General features: G+C 37.9%; 1 protein-coding gene across 1 annotated transcript in view; it reads right to left on the bottom strand.

Moving 5' to 3' along the window:
• The window catches only part of CCDC169 (coiled-coil domain containing 169), a gene marked incomplete at its 5' end in the record, with an annotated part of 28,572 nt that extends 4,748 nt beyond the window's left edge, over positions 1–23,824 (bottom strand). The window contains 7 exons of the mRNA XM_010728944.3: positions 1,875–1,951; positions 6,001–6,054; positions 6,183–6,281; positions 18,356–18,396; positions 18,488–18,598; positions 19,109–19,191; positions 23,748–23,824. Of these exons, the coding sequence (XP_010727246.2) occupies positions 1,875–1,951; positions 6,001–6,054; positions 6,183–6,281; positions 18,356–18,396; positions 18,488–18,598; positions 19,109–19,191; positions 23,748–23,824 (542 nt within the window). The remainder of the gene's footprint in view (positions 1–1,874; positions 1,952–6,000; positions 6,055–6,182; positions 6,282–18,355; positions 18,397–18,487; positions 18,599–19,108; positions 19,192–23,747) is intronic.
• Positions 23,825–23,829: the final 5 nt, after the last annotated feature.

Here is a 23,829-nt window from a genome sequence, read left to right as displayed (position 1 = left end):
CCCAGCTGTCAGCTAGTCTATTTTTTTGGTACGCCGTGAAATAACACAGAAAAGGATCTCTACTGAACTTGTCCTCTGTGTTTAGATAACCAGGAACAGGAATGCAACAGAATTTAGTGTTCGTAATTATGACACAAAAATGGTACAGTGTTTTTTAATAGATGAGTTGGGCTTCCTGTATCTATACCTAAGGTTAAAACAAACATTAAGCATTGTTTTATAGTATGGTTTCAAATGCAGTTACTGCAGGTAATTTTTGAAAGGCTAACAGAACAATTCTGGACAGAAAAAAAATCAAATTATTCTCAAGACCAATTGATTTTCAATCACACAGGTCTTCTCTTAACTTGAGTGAAATTGTTTCTCATTAATGTCAGCTTGAATGAACAACCTTCAGGTAGTAAATCAAAACATAACTAAAAGGAAGTAACAAAACAGTGGCTGTGATAAGTTTGTCATGATCGAGGGACATTTGCCTGTATCTAGTATTTAAAATACAAACGATACCAAAGTCTCATTCTTACTCTATGTTGTCTACCAACACCAAAATTTGAGGTGAAAATTGTAAGATGCTGGTTATAAAAGCCAATGCTTTGAGAATCAGGTCTTTTGCTACTAAGGACAACTAAAAAAAAAATCCTTTGAGGTGAAGTTGGTAGAAAGGGGTATTTTGTTACAATACCTATTTTGTGAGACAAGTGGTTTAACAATGACGTGCAGCTACACTCCACCATACTACTCTCTCACACCCTCTCCACAATGGGACATGGGGAGAAAATACGATGGACTTTTTGTGTACTGGGAAACTTCAGTTAGAGACATTAAGTCATATTCTGTTAAAATCCTCCTCTGCAGCATCCCGATTTTTGAAATCCTGTTATTTGGTGCTTACACGGAGTGAAAGGATAAAGCAGGTAAGCAAATATGTGTACACATTTCCTGTTTATAAATTACTCATTACATTTGTAGATGTTCCTAGTACGTATTATGGATGCTAGTATTAATAATATAGGTAAGTGGATTCATGGAAGAGTATTTATTGTGAGATACTGAACGCATAGAAACCGTATTAGCTCAGAAAGTCTCCAAATACTTGGGAGAGTTCCAAAAGCAAACATTTTATCTGCCTGCCCTTTTGTAGGCATCTACTTATTGCAACTGGAGGCAGGATACTGGATTCAACCCAAATTTTGTGACTCCCTATATTCTTTCTACATTATATTACTAACGTTTTTGTTTCAGTTAAAAAACACATCTCCAATTTCAAGCAACCTCACAAGCACTACAATCAGAAATTAATTTTATTTCTCTGTAGTTCAGAACAGGTGGGCTCTTCTCACATTTAAATTTCTAACCCATGTAATTAAACAGAAATATGCTGAACAATGAAGACTTTCTGTGTTGCCAGCTAGGAGTTGGACTCAATGGGTCCCTTCCAACTTGGGATATTCAGTGATTCTATGATCTAAAATCACTCACATTATCATTCTAAAAATCCTTACAATCTCTACTCACTAAAAAGTATCAAGCTAAGCAATTATTTAAATGAATTGCTCTTAATGGACCAAAGGGGCCCCATCTCCACAGTAAAAGAGAAGATCCTTTTTAACAGCACAGGTTGAGATGGGAGAACAGAGAGATGGTAGATTTCAAAAAGGCTGCTTAAAGCATGTGTATTTCCAATCATGCAACATGCTTAGCATTAAGCAAAACTGATTGAAAAGCAGTATCAAAAATGATGTTAAGAATAGTATGTTATCATAGGATTGTGTTTAGTTACATTTAACATGAACAGAGAGTTGCACTATTCAAAAAAAACCCATATTTAGTTAAAAAGTAAAGCAGAAAAAGAAGAAATATAAACAAGAACATACCTCAGTGTGTGCTTTTCTTCCTTGCTTGTCAGAGCATCTGTTTTTTGCCTTTCAACAGTTTTAAGCATAGCTGAGGTCTGCAACAGCAGAGATTTTACAAAAAAAAAAAAATAAATAAAATAAATAAATAAAATAATAATAAAAAAATAAAAATAATTAAATCCTTATCATGATCATAGTTAATGAAGTAAATGAAGTAAGGTTTCTCCAAACTGATTTTGACCAATTAGGGTTTTACGGCCACAAAGAACTTTAAGCACCTATTATGCCAATGTCTTATTGATTTTGGGAACTGAGCACATGCCAACATTCCTTGACATACGAAAGTATCACTACTTATTATGTTGGATAATCAGAGACTATGTAACTTAAAATTAGCAAGTTTTTGGTCACGCTCTGTATTCCCAATGAAGAAGCACTATGTTTGAACCACGCTTTTCTGACTGGGATACAAAAACAAAATTACAGTAACTTAGCTGTACTTTTGAACGATTAAAGCATTAATTAAGAACAAAAACTACTTTAAGATATTTCATAGCATGGAAATCTCTGCGTGCTTTGGAGATCATGACTAGAATTCTGGACATACTGATAAAAAATAACTATTACCCTTGGAATTGCATTTAGCAGAATTTGGGCAGGATCAAACCAGTTGCTTCTAGTTTGCAGTGCTCCCTCCTCACCCAGCACTTGCTTGCTTATCCAGATGCCTTTACTAGCACTACTTTTCAGAGGATCAGCTATGCCATGGACAGAAAAACAGAAAATGAAGCAGGTGTAGGGCTTGTCTGGCTGATATGTCACACTTGGGTGTCTAATGTAAGAAAACGGACTTTTCTCAACCTCTTTAAAGAGATCCATTAAAAACATGCAATAAATACATGATAATCATGACATGCAATACAGCACATTCACCAGGACAGCAAAGACCTTTTGAAAGCCTAGTACTAGGTTTTGGAGTAACCTACAGAAGACTCAAAGTCTGCCTAAATTAAACTTTACATTTCAAAAAACATGAAAACATCCTGCCCTTGTGAGAAAAAGAAGAGCCAGCTCTGAAAAGAAATGTTTTGTTTATAAGACAATGGTTTCTACTGTGCTTCTAGCTGTACAGTGTATTAGCCAAGTATTCCTTACCCAGTCATAGCAAACCCAGCTATAACTGAAGTAGTTTTTCTAGAGTACTTTGCATAAGTAAGAATGGGATCTACACAGGTTTAATTTCTTGAAGGGAAGATATTTTTTTTTCACTCAAGGAACTCCAGTGAAGATAGTGGCTAGTATCACCTTTCTGAGCAGTGTTCCTGTGACAAGATCACAGAATCATAGAATCACAGAATCATAGAATGGCCTGGGTTGAAAAGGACCTCAAAGATCATTGAGTTTCAACCCCCTGCTATTTGCAGGGTCGCCAACCACCAGACCAGGCTGCCCAGAGCCACATCCAGCCTGGCCTTGAATGCCTCCAGGGATGGGGCATCCACAACCTCCTTGGGCAACCTGTTCCAGAGATAACAACCAAGTGTTGACTGCTTTCTGAGTTGCTTTTTATTTATATGAATATAGTCTGTCAGTATATAAGATTACTGTCCATAGCACTGTTTTTGCTGGCACAGTTTACTCCAGGCTCATCCTAACTAAACTGAGCCTGAGCTCCACAAGCAGCTTTTCAGCTGGTCCTATTTATTATAGTGATCTTTTTCTGCAAAGAGATCTCAGTCACAAATCAGCCTGTTCTGTGTAACTAAAAGTCTGTGGTAAAAATCTGACCTGAAAGAATGGTTTTTGTGAAGACGTGCAATTGTTCATCCCTGCTCACTTCTCTAACAAATTTCTGAATACTACCAGAAAGTGCTTTGGTATTTGTGGAATCCAAATCACAAACCAATGTTTTTTCAGACTGGAATAAAACATAAAAAAAGCAAACCAGAACACACCGCAGAACAGCACTGCCTCTTGCTTGAACTCTACAATTTGTGAAGTATTCAACTTTTTTTAAAAAAATATAGTTTTAAATCAACTATATGCTTATGGATTCAGCCAACTCAAACAAGAATAGCACTCAGATAACACATGTACTTAAAAAAAAAACAAAACAGTGAAAAGCCAATGATAATAAAAAGATAAATAAAAGAAACTGCTGCTCAGAAGCACTTCTCTCTTTTGTTTCTGCTGAAGGCTGCAGGAGGGATCGAAAACACAGCAGAAAGAAAACACAAGCTTTCAGCATCTGCAAATTTTTAGCACCTATCAGTAAAATTTCCATTGTATTTGTGGTTTTTTGTTTATTTTTGCTGTGAGCTAAAGAAAAGCATTAAAATAATGAGGAAAGAAGGCCTGATGAGACATTATACCCATTCTCTGTAATCAAGTGTGTGTTACTGGAATATACTACAGTCACAAGATAACAATGTCTCGTGGTATACTGTTATCCTTCTAACTGTACTGCTGTCATCATTACAGTACAGACTCAAACAGTAACATTTTCACACAACTGAAAAAGTCTAGGGTGAATGCAAATTTGCTTTTGTCTCTGATGACAAAATGAATTGTTAACAAGGAGCGCAAGGCTATGTCGATTTGAAAATAATGTAAGAACAACAACAAAATTAAGGTCATAGCACTGAGGGGTCAGAAAGAACTAGAGAGCCAATAATTATTTCGCATCCATGATGAGAATGAATATCCTGTTCAGATTACCAATGTAAAAGACAGATGTCCAATCTAAACTGCTCACTAGGCTCTCCCTATAGCTCAGGTATACAGACAGGAAAGTGCCTAGGAAATCCACTTCATCTAAAACAAGTGTGATGGTCTGCACCTTAAGCATCCTTCTCCATAGATTACAGAGGATCCCTCTTCAATTACTTCAGACAATATTTGGCAGTGAGAAAATTGGAGATTGGCACATTAATCAAAAAATGATTATTTTGCCCCCAAATTATGCTGAAATAATGCAACTGATTACTGAAAATATAATATATACTAGTTCCCAGTGTCCTGCTTAAGCGATGTGCCAGTGCATACACCTCACTTCAAACAATGTTTTATGCAGGTTTAAGTGCTTTTCTATGCAACCAATCATAGGTATTCCTCCTGCTACCATGTATAGTAATGAAATCATCTTTTTATGTCCTACCTTCTTCCTCCAACAGTTCCCAGCTTCAGTGTTTAATATAAAGATACGAACAGTTATTATTCACATTTTCTGGGTTATTTATGGCTTTAATGATGGGAAGCTAGCTTGAGAAATTCCTTCAGATTTCCCAAAGCAGAAATGATCTACATCACTTGCCCACTGAGCAAACACATGGAAACACTGCTAATTACAGCCTTTCACTCCACTTACATATGACGTTGAGTACGTGACAATCATTCTTGAACATCACACTAAGCTTTTACTTTTCCATTATTCAGGAATCAAGAGTTCTTTCACAACAGGAAGTACTAAAAATCTTTACAGGTTCCCTGCAGTTTATACTATCAACTTTCATGTGTTACACAATTTGCAGTAATAACATTTAGCCTCTGAGTTCATAAAAACAAAGTACCTTATTCCTTATCTTGTAAATTTAATTGTATTGTCAATCTGAGCTGACTGGCTACCTTGTCTTTAAAAGATAAGAAGGGGGAAACATGAAAAGGAGGAATTTTCTTAAGGTGTCAATGCCACTAATAATTTGGTTCTGCTCTTTTCAGCTGAAACATTGAACTGCAGCACAGTAGTTCTTGTCACTACTGGATGGGCAAGCAAGTATCAGAAAACTGCTTCAGCTTTCTCAGTTTAGGGTACTGACTATCTTTGTGAGCAATGAAATTCCAATCGACATAACCCAGCCTGTTCCAGTTCTCTGTCACTGTCAAAGTAAAGAATTTTTCCTCACATTGCATGGAACTTCCTATGTTCCAGTTTTTGCCCACTGCTCTTTTTCTGTCACTGGGCACTGCTGAGAAGAGCCTGAGAAGAACCCATCCACTTGACTCTCATCCTTTAGATATTTGTAAGCACTGACAAGATCCTCTTCCAGTCTTTGCTTCCCCAGACTGAGCAGTGCTAGGTCTCTCAGCCATTCCTCACAATTGAGATGCTCCAGCTCCTATTAAGTCACACATGTTTTTTTCTTACCTGCAAAATCTCTGAAAGGTACATGCGCCGCTCATCATTAGCTTTGTGGTAAGCCTATGTTAAAATAAATAGCACAGAATACCATTAAGCAAACTATTCTATTGTGTGTCCTACACACCTTGTCTGTCTGTCAGACAACGTAACAGTTTTTATAGACTAGATGCATACAGTGATTTACAAACCTTTGCTTCTTGTTCCAGTCTAAGTTCATAATCTTTTAGCTGATTCTGGAGACTTTTCTTCTCTTCTTTTAGTTGTTCAAGAACCTCCTTTAAGGAGTCCTGCGGTTACAGTAAATAAAACACATATTTCCATTCTGAACAAAGACATCACTACCACGTTACTTACTCTTCAGGCACTACTGTGTTTGTCACTCTGTTTGCTTCTCGTGCACTTTTTGTTTACAAGGTTCAGGCTGGCACACCACAGAGACAAAAGCAGTTAACCATATGCTAGAAGTATCAGTTGTGATATCAGTTGTGAACTCCACATTTCCACTGTGTTAATAAGATACAAATACAGTCTTCCATACTCGTGTGCCTTGTTAGATAAGCAAAGCCACTTTGTTGTGACCAGACAGAACTGCTCCTTACTTCTAAACAAAATTTACTCTCACTGCTGCTTTTTTTTTTTGTAGGAAGATGATTTCAAATCCCACCTGCACATCCATTTTCAAACTACTTGTAAAGGAAGCTGCTGGCCTTGCTAATGAGGTATGTTGGGTGTCATTGGCAACGCCTAAGATCTTGGCTAAAATGTAGTATTTTGGGGCAATCTGTCTTATACGTGAAGCCATTTACTTTGTGCACAAATTAGCTGAGCTAGAGTAACCTTGGCAGAGTCTGTTTTTGGTTACTAGCACTGGCCAGTTCTTTGCAGTGCAATCAGAACACACATCCAAGTACTAGAGGAAACTGCTTCTCATAATCTCTTTCATAAATTGATCCTCTCTGTCTAGTAGATACATTCTTATTAGGAGACTCTAACAACAGACTATTTGTTCTGATTCCCTGTCTCAGATTATTCAAGGTCAGTTTTGACCTGTTTGTTATTGTAATTATATTTAAGATAACTGCTCTTCTTCCTCCCTGGTGTTACATACAGAAGCCAGGAATGTTTTATTTCAACATTTATTTTACTAGGATAAACAAACTGAGCTTTTAGCAATGGTCTCTCACACAGTAGGCTGTCCTTTCATCTAACTGTCATGGTAGCCCCTTTATAACCCACCTGGAGCCCATTCTCACAGCTGGAGAACAGAACCATACTGGAGCATGAAGTACTCCAGAAGCTATCACATTGTCTTGACCAGTGTCAGTAATGCTCTTTCACAGCTGCATGGTGATGGCTCACAGTTAACACGGGATCAAGCAGAATATCCAGATTCCAGGTGATCAGCTCTCAATTCATAACAAAATTCATTTATTTCTTCCTCAATACTTTGGTCTATACTATTATATTTTAATGCCATTTTTAATAATCTCGTCTTCAGTGTAATTCTTTTTCTAGACAACATCCACATTTCTATTTTATTATGTAATCAGTGTAAGGAGAAAATGCCATCATCTATTTCCACATCGTGTATAAAGGTGACACGTATCACACTAAGATTAGTTCTAAACCTGGTCCTGGAAGAACTCTGCTTGTACTTTCCCAGCAATCTCCTATTCATTCTTACATTTCATTTGCCAGCTATTTCCCCATTCAACACATCTACTAGTTTTCATTCTCTACAAACTATCAGACACTTCTCTTGTGACACGGTATCTTTATCAGAAGTTATATACAGAATTACTGTACTTATCCTGACAACAAAAACTATTATCACAGAAAGTCAACAGCTTTGCCTATCATGAACGACTTTTAATAAATTAATATTTCAGAAATATTAGCAGTAATCATCTAATAATGTTACATTCCAATTCATATCCATTCAAATATTACAATCATTCAAATATTTGACAGTATGGATGGGATTCACTCTGAGGTGAGAATATCTACATTTGAGTATCCATGTGTGAACTAAGCCCCTACTAAGAGTCACAGTCAATGCTATCAATGATACATAGAGTCATTCAGCTGAACAGCTACAGAGGGTTCAATTCAGCTGCCATCTGAAATGCTCCAGGGTGTCTAAGACATTTGTACGTGACAGATATCTCACATGGGGTACAGGAGACACATATTTCTGGAGCAGCAGCAGGCTATTCTCTACTGAAATGTCTGCAAGTCTCTGTTCTACCAAAGATGCCTACTGAGATGAACTTGGATATGAATCTGTACACTCAGCAGACAGTATTGACAAGGTTTCCACTGCTTGTAGTAGGAATCAAAGATCTAGCTAAAGGGTGAACAGTACATACAAACAAGAAAAACTACCCAATATTATTGTGATAATTTTTTTTCTATCCTTCCTCAAGGTGATTTCATCCAAGCAGAAGATAAAGAAAGAACTTTAAAGCATGTAAGTCCCTTTTATCTGCTATGCACCATATCTATCTCTGTTTTGATCACTTCTGCTAAGTTTGTATCTTTAGTATTTGTTATCCCACCATTTCAATCTAGTCAGGCTTTTTCCATTTGTCTACTTAGGCCCTCTGAGTAAAAGAAGTATCCGTTTCAGGATTTTAGTTTTTATTTCTAAATTAAGCGTCTTCTTACTTAGAATAACTGAATTCTTTCAGTACCATCTGACCACTGTCTTAGCAATATCACTTAATTTTTCTCAATGACTGTAAGCCGATGCAAGGCTACAAACTTGGGATAGAATAGATGGAAATCTGCCCAGTGGAAAAGAACCTGAGGTACTGGCCAATAGTTGGCTGAATATGAGCCAGCAGTGTGCTCAGATGGCCAAGAAGGCCAATGGTATCCTGGCTTGTATCAGAAAGTTTGGCAGCAGGAGTGGGGAAGTGACTGCCTTCCTCCCACCTCAAGTACTGTGATCAGTTCTGGGTTTCTTACTACAAGAAAGACATCAAGGTGCTGGAACATGTTGAAGAAGGAAAACAAAGATGAATGGTCTATAAAGAACAACTCTTACAAGGCACAGCTGAGGGAACTCAGATTGTTTAGCCCAGAGAAAAAGAGGCTCAGGGGACACCTTATCACTCTCTACAACTACCTGAAAGGAGTTGGCCACTTCTTCCAAGCAACGTGTAAGAGGACAGGAAGAAACGGTCTCAAGTTGCAGCAGGGGAAGTTTAGGCTGGATATCAGGTAAAAAATACTCTGCATGAGATGGTTGAGAAGCATTAGAGCAAGCTGCCTGGGGAAGCAGTTGAGTCACCATTCCTGGAGGTCTTTAAAAGACATGTGGATGTAAAGCTTAGGGACAAGGTTAGTGATTGACTTGGTAGTGCTAAGTTAATGGTTTGACCTGATGACTGTAGAGGTCTTTTCCAAAGTAACTGATTTTATGATTCTATTAACCAGATTCCTATGCATTAAACACTGAAAGAAAGATAATATGAATCTCTCCAAATGTTAGCCACTCCCCCTGTAATTTTTCCCAATTGATCATAGAATGGTTTGGAAGGGACCTCAAAGATCACCTAATTCCAACCCCCTGCAATGGCCAGAGTTGCAAACATCGTATAAATATCAGATACAGAAAACCAGTACTTGTGTATAGCCTAGATCATCCTCATCTTTGGACGTTAAAACATTCATCTACAAAGTGATATATCCAGCAAACATGTGAATCTGTCTCTTGCATCTGCCTGTTCCAAATCTCCAATCTTCTTTCTAGTATGTGCAATCATTCCATTTTTAATTCTCTTTCATATATTGGTCTGTACATCATGTTACTTATTCATCTCTAAACTTTACTTTTCACAAAATCACTTCTGCTGTTACTGATTTCCCTAGGAATGATTTTCATTAAAGTCAAGATTTTGCAGGAGCATGGCAGAAGACACAGTGCTTTTAAAACAAGCTGCCAAGAGAATAACTCCTCCCACTGTTGAAAGGAAGGAAGGAAGGAAGGAAGGAAGGAAGGAAGGAAGGAAGGAAGGAAGGAAGGAAGAAAGGAAGAAAGGAAGAAAGGAAGAAAGGAAGAAAGAAAGAAGAGCTATATCTTTCAAGAATGTTTCACACATGACTGAACTGTTCTGTTACTATCTTTAATCTGTTACAACAGACACACTCTGGACATGAAAAGAATGGAGTTTTTGTTTTTTTCCTAATTAAAGCTGAAGTATCTTGGATGCAGATTAAACCTTTGTCCTAATATAGAAGGCTCCTATATTCAATACAGTTAATGTTCTCCAATTCAAGGACAGAAAGTAAACGAGTAAACCACAGATTAAAGATTTAGCCAAATTCCACCAGGATCATGTGCTCGTTCACTGCACCAGTGTCTGTACAGTATTAAAAAAGTCAGATAAAGAAGGTTTCTAATTTTTTTGCCTTCTTGACCTGACTACATAAAAGACCATAATCGTATGACAACATATTTTTGCACAACACATTTTGTGCCACCGTAGTAAACTGAAACACAGTAAAAACAAAAATTCATGCAGTTCTCAAGATTTCTTCTGTGTAATTCTACACTCCACTACTTCTTTACCCTCTAGACTGTCCATAAGTTACTGAAGACAGCAAGTCTTGGTGTTGCAGCTGTTAGTCACAACAGAGCAATTGGTTATATCCTCAGTGATGGTATTGGTCTAATTTCTTTGAGTTCTTTTACCTCAAGAGCAGACTACTTTTAGATCTTTTTTAAATTATTTTTATTATTTTCCTTTAACCTTTTCAGAAGTATTGTCTATATTTTGCTGCCAGTGCAGCTGGTCTCGTGCAGATGTCTGGGCACTCACTCAGCTCTGGATCAAGGATGATATCCAGCTGTAAGCAAATGAACAGCGTACTACATCACCACTTTTGATGAGCAAGCAGACTGAAATAAGTTGATCATATGATAATAAATTATCATCTGTGTGCCTCCAGAGAAATAAGAAATTTAAATCACTCCCAATTTACAGATTGGGAAAAAATCCAAAAATCAAAATTAAATGAATAAATAAATTCATTAGTTGTAAAAAAATCAGAAAGAGACTAGTGTCTAAATTACACTTCAAGCAAAATTTAACATCCTACAGTGAATTATGCAGAATCTTACATTCTTCACACTTGTTTTTGTTGTAAAACTTAAGTAGGCATCTGAACTTTTGCTTCTTTGGTTTTCCATAAGAACACACTTAATAAATCTGCTTAATTTTCTGCTGAAAGCCCTGACGGAGCCTCAAAGCAAAGTTTTCCAGCAGTCATGGTGGCTCTGGTTGTGCACTGATGAAGCACAACTTGATATGCATATTCCACCCATATTATACTAGAAATTCAATTTCTTCTGCCAAACAGACTAAAAATTAACTAACAAGTTTTATTTCAGACTTACATTTTAGTTCTCTGACACTGTAAGAGCTTTAATTCATAGAATAACATGTCTTAAGATTGCCCTTACTTACTAATGCTGAAATAATTCTTGAGGTCAGGCTGCTCATCAGTCAAGAAAACAAAATTTAAAGGGATGGAGAAAGAAGAAGTCACAATTGCTGCCAGGTCATGTATACTTCTGGAAAGGAGACAGGATTTCAGACAATTCTTCGTACCTTTCTCACCAATTTCCCAATGGTTTTCCATCTCTATTATACATTCTATTGTGAATTCCAATCTAACTTCTCTTCTCCCACAGAATACCTAGGAAATTCATGCAGCAAACTCTTTCTGATTTCTGCTGCTGGGTCCAGGCACCTAACAGATGCTGCAGAGCTCAGAATAGGAATACTGAAGTGCAAATCTTGCCAGACAGATGTTCCTACTCAACTAACAAAATTCTCCAAGTTTCCATACATTACAGAAGGCAATTTCAAAAACAGAATGAGAAAATTCTCAGTGGTAAAACTTCAGAGAGGTCCTAGAGACCCACGTTAGTAAAAACTGGTTATAAGTTACCTCTCACCCCTACTGTCAAAGCAATAACTGAAGAACTAGCTGAGACCTTCTATAACTGAAGTATTGCTGAACAGCAATACAAATCCAGAAGTGGGAAACACCAGCATATGAGCTTAGCCAGACCATTAAGGACTAGGTTTGCCTTTACTGAATTCTGTGGGAAGCGAGCAGAGAAAAAACTCACTGAAAGAGATTCAATTATTGATGCTCATAGTTACACAATCAGCTTGGTGCTTAAAAGAACAAAATAACACAAGTAAATGGCTTAAAACGTATAGTTACCCTGACTTGTAGCTTTAGGAGCTCAAAAAAGCCTTTATACAAAGCAAGAACCAGTGAGAGCTCGAGAGAAACAGGAGTCCTTCAAGCAGTGCAGCAATCTCCCAGGAGAAACTGTCAACAAGACTTCAAGATGAGCCAGTTAGATAAATTCTGAAAATGATTTTTAGAAGCCAATTGAATTTATTAATGGTATTGGTTTAGCTGGATACTAAAATATTGTCTAGGTCAGATTTATAGCAGGTTCTTCTACTAAGCCTTGAATAGCTGGACAATGTACTCCTAAAAAAGGAGACATAAGCTGACTAAGGGATTTAACCTGAATTTAAGATTCTTAGTTTTCATTAAGTTGCCCATGTCAAGCCAGTCTCAGCAAGCTGGTAAGCCAAAAGACACACTGAGATTTTAACTGAATACTTTCTTTATGTAATGGAATGTTGCAAGGCTTAGCAAGATTCACTCTCAGGGCAATGATACATTAAGTTTTGTGTCCAGCAGTGGCAAAAGCCCAGAGTTTCACAAAGGGAACATCAATTCTACAGTTCTTTTCTTCACATAATTTTCTTTTCATTCGTCTGAAGTTACATATTTGGCTCAGCACTTGCCAGAAAACGAATTTATAGAGAAGGGAACTGCAGACGAATTTTAAAGCCACCCACATGAGTTATTCTCATTCTGGATTTTTCCTTGCCCTGCTACCAGTGACAACAGAGGTGACAATTTCTATCAATCACTCTACAACAGACAAGGTGACAAATACGTGACATCATCAAGAGGCTGAAATTTGCTTTCATCAGAGCTCATGCAGACTGTTGATCTATACAGCAATTTGCTTCAGCTTTAATCCTCTAATTTTTCTCCATAAATTAGAACAGAAGGAATACATCTGTCAGTCGTGTAGGAAAAGCACCACCAACAAAAGCACAAAAGATGACTCTGCAATTCACTGTACTTAACATTTTAAATCAAATTAATTTTTTCCCCTCCTTCCAGCACTAGCAGTTGAGGATCAGCAGGTGATTTAGCTGAATCTTTGAATACATTTTAAGCTCACCAAGAGCAAAAAGCAACGTCACATCTTTACCTTTACTGTAACTGAAATTGATTTTAAGTTGATATCAATAAACTCACTTAAGCATATATCGTAGCAGTTACTGAAAAAGATACACAAAAAATCATCTAGCATAGCACATCCCTACATAAAATATGCAATCGATGTGCATGCAATAGATGCTGTAAAGGCTTCAGTACAGGTGAAGAAAAAATCACTGCACTTGTTTAAATGCCAAGTGCCCCCTTGTGGTTAGCATGCTCTTTGTATTCGAAACAGTTGAAATGCATGAATCACAGAATCACAGATAACATTTGAGAATAAAGAGTCCTGTTTGCATCACATACTGTCAAGAACTGGGGTAAGGAAATTTGTCTGGAGATCTGTTGGAAAATTCTGGTTCCTCCAGCTAAAGAGGTGTAGGGCAGTGCTACCCAAATCTTTCTATCAATGATGCCCACAGCATTGTTTTATCATCTGCCAAAGTGGGAGGAGGAAATTAAAACCCAGACCTCCATTGCTGTACTTCACATTTAAAAGATGATGTTGAATCCAAAATGTTTTATTTCGTATCTCTCCTGTGAGGCTTGGGAAAGGCCTTGAAATTCATTACAAATCTTTCTTGGGAGAAATCCAAGGGTCCCAGACAATTGCTAAGCAATTCCTGGAATTCCTGAACAGGCAGCACTCTGGAGAATGGCCAGCTAATAATGTCAGTCGACTGCAAGTTTTTCCCCGATTGTTTTCTTTGAAATACAAAGTGCATTCTGCCTCTGGGAACCCACAAAGTGATTTGTGAGAAACAAGCTGCTGGTTTGTGCAAGGCTGCCAGGAGGAACAACTAAAGCCAATGTGAAAAAGAAAGGAAAGGACTGTGAGTCAAAAAGGTCTCTTGGAGACATCCAAAACACTTGTCCTAAGTCAGATGAAAGGAGTCTGGCAAGAGGCAGGACGCAGCTCAGTACTGAGACAGACTAAACTTTCTCCAAAATACTTCCAGTCTTGACAATAAAGACCAGATACCAGATCTGTTTGTCACAGAGCTATGGGTGATGTAATCCAGCAAGAGCAACAAGATTCATTTAACACTGACTTGCTGAAAGAATTGTCAACGTTTCAGATGCCATTAGGAAGTGATGATGTTCCCTACAGGCAGTTAACAACACCTACTGTGGTACAACTTCTTTGTGTTTTCATAAACACTGGATGCCTCTCCTGTTATGCTGCCAACACCCTCTCCAGTGTGACACTGCCACACGTTCTGCTTATGGTTTAAAACATAAAGGAAAAACATTGAGGTTGATCTGCTAGGATTGCTGCACGTAGTCACTCTGGTTTCAGAAAGGCAGTGCTTTACAGCAAGTATCCGGCTGCTATTGTGAGAATTTTCTCAGCTATGGTGCTGGGCAGTCCTGAAAACAGTGATTTATCACAGAAACCTTCGTTCCTTGGCTAATTTTAAGTAGAGCGTTGCTAAGGCAATGCTATCAGGAGTGTGCTCTTCTGAACTGATTTTGTAGCATGCTTTCGGTATTAGCATACTAAAGCTGCTATCCAGGGATCCTCTCTAGCAGAAACGGTGAGAGAAAATAAAATCATTTTCCTCCCACTTATAGAGGAATCCAGCAGACAACACGTATTTCACCAAAACACACTTAATGACAAAATGTGATCAAATGAATGCTTAATATGTTTAAGAGGAGTAAACAAAATTCACACCGTGTTAAGCTTTGGAGAGAAGGCATTCTTTCTGCAATTTTTCCTGAAGTAGTCTATGACATTTGTATTATTCACTGGGATATAAAAGAAATTACTGACTAAACAGTTTTCAGTGTTGCAACTCCCCTGTGCTTTCACCATTTAGGTTATTTTTAATCAACCCTCAGTACACAAAAATGGTTTTCTAAATCCTGGCTTTTCTAATTTGTGTGTTGAAGGTAATGGATCCACATCTACCGTCTTGTGATACCTTCATGATATTTTTGAAATAAAATAAAAGGAATACATCAAGAACAATAACTGTATTTTTAAATGATTTAGGGGTGTTTTTAACAGCAAGGAATCATTCATCAGTAAGATTCTAATTCTGAAGTGAAAACAGTGCAAACCATCTGCAACAATTATTGCAATTTATGCACACTGAAAATCCTTGTGCTTCCTTCTTCATCACTCCAAAATTTGCATTTGTATTCTTCTCTTTCAGTTTTTTATAGCTCGCTCACTGCCAGAGTCCCTGATGACTAATCTTTATTTGCCCTGTTGTGCTTGAAATCAAGAGAATGTTTTATCCTACCTATCTCTAAATGAGATGAATTACTCTATGGATATGCTTTTCTCCTTCTATTGACTACATAAGACTCTAAATGACAAGCTGAATGAGACAAATATCCCTAATGCCTTTGAGATATCTCCTCTGTTAAACATGGCTGAAACTGGTAATGAAATTAAGAATTATTAGAGGTGCCTCTAATAACTCAAACTGTGTAACTAACTTCTTTGGGAACACAGGTTAAAAGGACTTGCAAATGCTGTTTCATTTTCTAATCACTTCTGTTGTTGCCACACTCTTGAAATGGTATTGTCTTGCTAGAAGAATCACCTTGCTATCTTTTCACTTCATATGCAACAGCAAGCTGAGGACTAAATATCATAGCGTACTTCTCATTTAATGCACACACACAATTTTTATATATACACTCTCAGCATTTTTACTCCGAACGAATGTAGATTGATGATCAGCTGATCTCTGCTTTTCTACACCCACACACCACATCTGTTCTTTATTTTCATCTGCAGAGAAACTAAATATTCCCCAATGCTCCTCTGAACAATTCCCAAAAACATAAAAATGATTTGGATAAATCTTTATGCTTACACATCACAAACTGATCTGTGTATTTTTTACAGATGTTTTATCTGCCAAAATTGCAAAGAAAAAGGAGCTCTGAATTCTACAGGGGTAACTGTAAAAATACATGGACTTTCCTGATAGCTTCAGTGAAAAAAGGACAGCAAAGTCCCCAAAACACATCCACTTTCTTTCTCTTTCCATCTCCTGACAATCAAAACAAGCCAAAATGAAGCTTTTTCTAAATTTCAAAGCATTTTTTTCCACTCTTGGATAACAGACAAATGTATTCACACTAAACTGGAAGGATGAAAAACTGCAGGATAAAAATCCACAGCATGCACATGGGCTCCAGACTTCCCTAGGTGTCACTGAGTAAGCGTAGGACTCTCTAACTTGTTTCCTAGGCTCCTTTTGGCAGAATGAATCTTACTGTTCCACTGTCATTCTTTCATTTATAGGAACAGTAATCAAATCTCATAGAATGACAGCTCATAGGTGAGGAGGCAAAGCAGAATTTAGTAGGGATTAGAAATGTACTGGATTGGTGCAGCACAGCTGCTGATAAAGCTTAGAGATTATCTAACTGGTAATGGCTCTCCAAGTGCCTGGCAAAGGTGTAATTGGACTGGTTAAGAGAACATTGGAAATTTGATGGAAATAAACATTTTTAATATTGCCATTGTGCACACCAGTGCATGCTTTACAGGCTGATGGGAATAACCTTGTCTGAAGCAAACTGCTGTAAATTTTCTAGCCCTGTGTCCTGTGCTCAAGACTTCTTTTCAAAAATAATTCCAGTTGTATTTTTAAATCAAGTCCCTGAAACAGGCAAATGGGATGGGAAGGATTTTCTTCTGTCATTGCTTTAATTGGCTGTTTGAAAAAAAAAAACATCCAGCCATCTAGAGAACACCATGGAGTCTAGGACAGTACTAAACCTAAGAAGAATATTTACTATCTGAAAGTCATGAATTAGATCAGAATAAGCAATCAATTATTCACACACTGCTTAAAATGGGTAATAATTCCCACTAACACAGCATGCAGACTCCTCTAGGCTCAGTGAACTCCCATTAATCTTCAGAATCTGAAGCATAGGAGTCAGATGGAGACACTTCTACTTGTGTAAGTGCACAAGAAGTTGTTTTATGCTTTGTTGAAATGCAGCTGGTGAAATAAAAGCATATTAAGCAATACAACCTTAAAAAAAAACAAACATAAAAATCCAATTTGTCCTGCGCTGTAAAAATTGAGTACTTACTATACAATAAGGAATTTTCCTGAGACTGTATTACACAAAAAGTAACAGCAATTGTTGATATTTATTGTCACGTATGCTACAAAACTGTGAGTAATGCTGGATACACTGGAGGACTGTGCTGAGGGGAACCTCGTGGAGTTCAATTAAGCGAAAATGTAAAGTCTTCCTGCTGGTGAGGAAAACTCATTGCACTGGTACGTGCAGGGGAGGCTGAGAGAGATGGGGTTGTTCAGTGTGGAGAAAAGAAGGCTCGGGGGGTCTTACCCATGCGTATAAATACCTGATGGGATGGAAGGAAGAAAAGGGAGCCAGGCTACTTTTAGAGGTACCCAGTGACAGGACAAGAGGTAACGGGCACAATCTAAAACATGTGAAATTCCATCTAAACCAAAAGAACACTTTTTTATTGTTCAAACACAGAAACACGTTGCCCGGAGAAATTGAGAAGGTTCCGTCCATGGAGACACTCAAAATCTCACTAGGCATGATGCCAAGCAACCTGTTGCAGCTGACCTGCCTTGAGCATGGGTGTTGGACTAGAAAATCACAAAGCAGTCCCTTCCAGCCTAAGAGATTCCATCATTTTGTGATCAAGGTTTTATATTTTTTCAGTTATTGACAGCATCAGTCTAGCTACTCCATCTCATACACCTCACTGCAGGTGATGTAGAATCTTTACTCAGTTAAAAAATCTACTCCATGATTATTCCCAACATTTAGGTCTTTTATTCCCACTTCATTATTATGTTCTATACCTTATAAATTCATAACCAATTGCCTAACTGAAACAACTGAAAAAACTAAGTGGGACTGTTTGCTTTGGTTTCTCAACAGGACCACTAATATTGTTTGTCAAGGAACAATAACATTAAAAAAAAAGAACTGTACAATTAATTTAATTTATTGTAATTTCTTCTGTGGCTTTGAAGCTTAAGCAACTAAATTCCACTGTACTCACCACAGGCATTTGATCAAAGATGCGAACGATGGCCAGTTTATCTACAAATAAGCAGAAGGTGCAACTCATTGACTTCATTCACTATAGAATCACTAATTTTATTGAAAAACAATTATGAATGCCCATTTCTACCTGTTGGATTTCCACGAATAAGCTCCACCTTGTCTTTAAGAATACTGATTTGCCTTTGCAGCTGTCTGTTCAATTCTACTTGCATCTCATATCTGGTTTTCCACTCATTACCTTAAAAACAAACACAGGGTTATTCTGTTTCCCAGATTATTTCATGCTATTTCAAGTAGAAGTCAACTTTTTTTTTTTTCTAAGTAGTTCTTACTTTTTTTTTCCAGAAAATTGAGAAGGTCTCCAGTTAGTATTCCTCATAATGAGGAAGTATTCATTTCAATTATAAAAGAGCTAGAAAATATAGATCAAGGGATTCTTTTTACCACAGGGCTTACTGTGGCCAGAATATTAACCGACTATCTCTACGAATTCATGTCATCCATTATATCTTTAATAGCTAACAGAAAAAAAAGCTTACATGCAGCATTTAGTAGTCCATAATTTCACATCTTTCATTTCATATTGAAGTTCCTTAACTTTTCACATTTCACATCTATAACAGTTATTTTTGGAAAGGGAAAACTAATATTCCAAAATAAAAATTTGTATCACTGTAGGTTCTACCAAAAGAAAAAATAATTTGCAGTGTTTCCTATTCAATTAGTAAGACTGTTGCAATTCACTTACCTTCATCTTCAACACCGCTAAGCTTTTTCTCCAGTTCTGTTATTGTTTTTCTCAATTCAGATATTGAATTTTCAAGCATTTGCCTGTAGTATTTAGAAAAGTCAATAAAATGGCTTTGCATTAATCTAATTATTAAAAAAAAAAAGACTAAATCAAATATATTTTCAACTCAGCTCCAAACAAAATGCAGCAAAACACATTACAAAAGCAGCTTGTGATTATTTCATATCAGTTTTTTTGGAAGATTTCCTAAGCCAACCACGGCTCTTGAATGCATCCATTTTTCAAACTCCAACTTGAGATCTTTCAAAAGAACTGAGAACACAACTCTGTAAATTGGAATATGGTCTACAATACAAATACGTAAGTCATTTTTGAAATAAGAGAGGTGTATTTTAAATCTTAGTATGGTTCATTAAAACATAGTGGGTTCATAAAACCCTTGTTTGTCCTATTTATTGATGTGTTTTTTAAGGAAAGCTTTCACATCAATGTAAATCTTCCTATTCTGAATACATTCGTTAGAAGTGTTCTTCAAGAAATAGTTAGCTCTATTAGAAATAAAGTTGTAGACATCGGCTCTGTCATCAGAACAGTATCATCTACTGCTCATCCCATGATTATACACAGCAGAATTTTATTTTCCATAGTTTGGAATATCAGATTCAACTGAAAGCTACAGAAACAGAAGCAGACCAATCATGATTGAAGATGCCTAGAATGGGGAGAGAGAAGGGAAAAGAAACTGAAACAATACAGAAGTTGAAAGAAAATAAAATAAGCAGAAGAGTAATAAAAGGTAATTCAGGTAAGTTTTCAGTGCAAGAAACATGCTGAGTCAAAATTAGACAGAAATCTCCCACGACCAAAGAGAACTGGGTCTTCCAGTCTCTCTTTGCTCTAATGCTGTTCTTCCCTACCAAATTTAACTTAGAGAGGAGAGACACAGGCAAAGAAATAATGAAAGTACAGGTAGCATAGTGGAGACAAAAAAGGTGGTGAAAGTCTCACCAAAGATACAGTTGAAGCACGTAAGTCAAAAAGCTTAGATCCAGGAAAAGTAGAGGAAATCTGATCATTGCTGCTTATTTGTTCCCACTCCAAATGGCAGAGGCAGATAGCTAAGAAGGAAGACAAAATCTTATTATATCATTGGCATATTTTCAACACAAATAGATAACATTTACTTACAGCAGATTGCTATCAACCTCTCAGTGCTTGTAAAAGAGGAAACTGTGATGAAGGCAAGTGTTAAAATGGCATTTTGGGAAGGAAATAACAGCTGGAATTGGACACCGGTGGAGATGTAAATAGAGCTGAGCTATTTCCGAATGAAATTAATTATTCCTCTTAAAGAAAATTTTGTGTGCTGACGAATAGCATGGTAAGAATGAGTCCTTCAATCACAGTGTTTTCAGCTTTTCAAGACTACACATAACATCTCTTATAGCACGTTAGATTTTATTCTTCTTTGCTATTCTTCACTAGCAAAGCTGCTAACCAACTTCTAATTATATCCCTTCCTAACTAAAATGTATACTGAAGTGATACATTGTGAGGTATCAGGCTGTAATTGCTGAGAAAAATCTTATTTTCATTTGGAAATGAAAACCATTCTCATTAAAAAAATTAATTAATAGTAAACATTTAGTATTCCAATAGCAACTAGAAAGTAGCCACAGTAGTAACTCTCTGCTTCAGTGTATATACAGTAAACTACACTCCCCGTATTGACAGTCAAAAAGCAGAAATAAATCACTTTGACCAACTTGGTAAATACTTCAGTTTACTATTGTATTGAGAATACTTGGCATTTATGGAGCTATTTCTAATTGTGATAGGAAACAACAAGCCAAACCACTTGTCTGTTACTGTGAATGTAAAACAGCTCTGTGCAGCTGCTTGCCCACAGCCCTGGGCTGTACTTAAAGGGGCACTGAAGCTGGTATAATTTTACCAATAGCCTCACAGTTATTAATAACCAGGCATGATCTTATCCCGTATCACTGGACAACTGACAGTCATCACAGAAGAAAGCCCACAAACCCTGGAAGCCCCAAAGTTTCTCAACAATCAAATTTAATGACATGCACATCCACTAAACAAAATCAGGAAGCTTCTTGAGAAGAAGAAAAAAGTTGCAGTACAGATAAGAAGACTGTGAGTGAAAATACAGACAGAAATTTGCTGATGTTCCTCTTAAGACAGTTTGCAGGTGTTGTTTTGCTTGAAAGTGACAGCCACTTAGGATGAAAACCATTTTCCTGCACCTTCTGCTATCCAGATCTCAGCATTTAGAGCACATACTGGGCAAAAGACTGCCTGAAGCCATTTTGTTTACTGGAGGGAGACTAGTGGTACATTACAGGTGAAGCTTAAGGCAAATCATTAGTTCTAGGGCTCCAGCCCTGCTACAAGGCAGGCCTATACTGGTTCCTGTAGAAGACAAAATACACAGGTGCCTTCAGAATCTATGAACAAAGCAAATGATACCATATATTAAAAATGGCACCACAGGGAAGAGCATATATAGCACTGAAAGCTCCAGGCACTGTCACTCAGCAGTGTGCTGGGCAAATCCTGCAACTCTCCTTGTCTGGTAAGCCACAAAAGCTGAAATGTCCAAGTGGAATTCTCACATTCTCTACTGACATCAGTAAATCGACAGTGAGCTGACACGCACACACATACAGCTTAAAGACCTCTGTCTATTAAGAAGTATAATGCAGTATTATGTTTTCTCTCTAGCTTACGAACATTTGTCATGGCAGTTCCCACAAAGAACCTGTGCTAAATCTCGATTACAGTGTCAGGTTAAGCTATTGACTTTCATTAAAGCCTTTCACAATATTATATCTACGATCATTGAGAATCAGCAGGTACTTAGGTAAAGATCCCTCACTGACACAGATGATTCAATTTACTCTTTGAAGTTAAAATCCCTTCTTAAATGAGTGGTAGGTGGGCTGTTACCAAACTGAGTGGAACAATAATCAAATAAACCAGCAAAAGGATGACATGGGTGAGACTGCACTTAGGAATGCCGACACCTATCTGCAAGCAGTCATCCTCAGCTTTCTTTACATCCATTGGAGAGAAAACTTCCCAGGGTGAGTCATCTCCTTCTAAAGCAGCCAACCAAAGTAGGTCAGATGAATCACACCTTAAAGCCTTCTGTATTCACTGACAACAGAGGCGCCTGGTTCAGATGTTGATTTCTAACAATCCTGGTTGCCAACAGTTGAATAAATAACAATACAATAATGGTACTGCCTGTTTGTATGCACAAGATAAACATGGGACGTAGCTGCAGAATCCACCAGGAGCAGCAGGCTTTTCACTGTATTTCTGCCATGCTATAGAAACAGAGACTTTTGTTAAATACGTTTTTGTTTGATCAGTACAGACAACACAGCTTCTTTGTGTGACCTGGGCTTTGGGCCATAGCTGCAGAACATTCTCAGGGATATCAGCAAGAACTTCAGGTGCATAAAATACCCAGGTTTTCATTAGTTAAAACAATAATAAATCACAGCAGTGAAACAAAGTCAATACCAGCCAGCTTTTTATTTGAGCACCAATAACAAAATGGTGTGTCCGGTAAATAAGAGTCGGTATTTGCTTTGGATAGCCTCTGTCTTACACTGATACACTACTTACCACTCTGGAGATTCATTAAAAGGACCTTTGCTCACACACAGGTGCAAGCATGACCGAGCTCCTTTGTGCACTGTTTTGAGCACAGATGCCCAACCATACTGACTCTATGATAAACCTCAGCTTCCCCTTCCTGCTAGCGGATAAACATTTCATAAAGTACAACTGCAGAGAACCCTCAGCCTGGAGGCTGAAATAAACACTGTCCTGGGGAAAAACAGACATGGAACTGAATGTCTGAAAACCGTATAGAAAGTAAGGGTCTGAATTAAGGCAGCACCTCAAGGAACTTCTGGTATTTTAACTTTTGGTTTATTAGCATTCAAAAGGCAGTAATGTTAAAAAAAAAAAATAGAAAAACAAAATCCCTGAAATTCCACACAATGGAACATTTACATCAACACTGTTAATATCAAGCTGTTTAGTTGGATCCCTGAAACATTTGCCTCTTAAAGCAGTCACACACTGCCATCTCTGCAGAACTACGCCAGGAAGATGTCTCAGGAATAGTTACTGACAGTGAAATCTGGCTTTCCAGCTTTATTCCACTGGGAAGAAATGTGTATTGCCATCATCTCATCACTCATTCCCTTCTCCCCACCAACAAGGCATCACTCCTCCAAGCCCTTTTCTGTTCCACGAACCCGTCCTTGGCCCACACCAGCTCCCTCTCCCATCCCCATTCTCATGCCCGTTCGCTACCAGCTTCATTCTGGCTGGAATTATTCACCGACTTCCTCAGGCTCCTCCCGCCAGCTCCAGCCCCCTGACCTGCTACAGCCCACCACGGCCCGCCACTTCCCCCTGCAATCCCAGATTTTCACCAAGTGCCACACTCTCCCAGCCCCCAAAGCGCTCTTCAATCCCCACAGATGCAGAGAGCACTGGGGGACTTCCCGGCAGGTACCCCTGAGGCAGCACGACCCGCCATTTTCCCGCCCCCCTCTCCGGGGACTCCTTCGGCCCCAGTCCCGTCACTCACTGCCTCCGCCTCTCCCGCCCCAGCTCCATCTCCAGCTCTTCGGAGTCGCCGCAATCCCCCATGGCGCCACCGCCCTGCCAGG

The sequence above is a fragment of the Meleagris gallopavo genome, chromosome 1, assembly GCF_000146605.3.
Source record: "Meleagris gallopavo isolate NT-WF06-2002-E0010 breed Aviagen turkey brand Nicholas breeding stock chromosome 1, Turkey_5.1, whole genome shotgun sequence".
NCBI lineage: Eukaryota > Metazoa > Chordata > Aves > Galliformes > Phasianidae > Meleagris > Meleagris gallopavo.
Note: the sequence above shows the minus strand (reverse complement) of the source record. Positions and strands in the feature narration are given on the sequence as shown.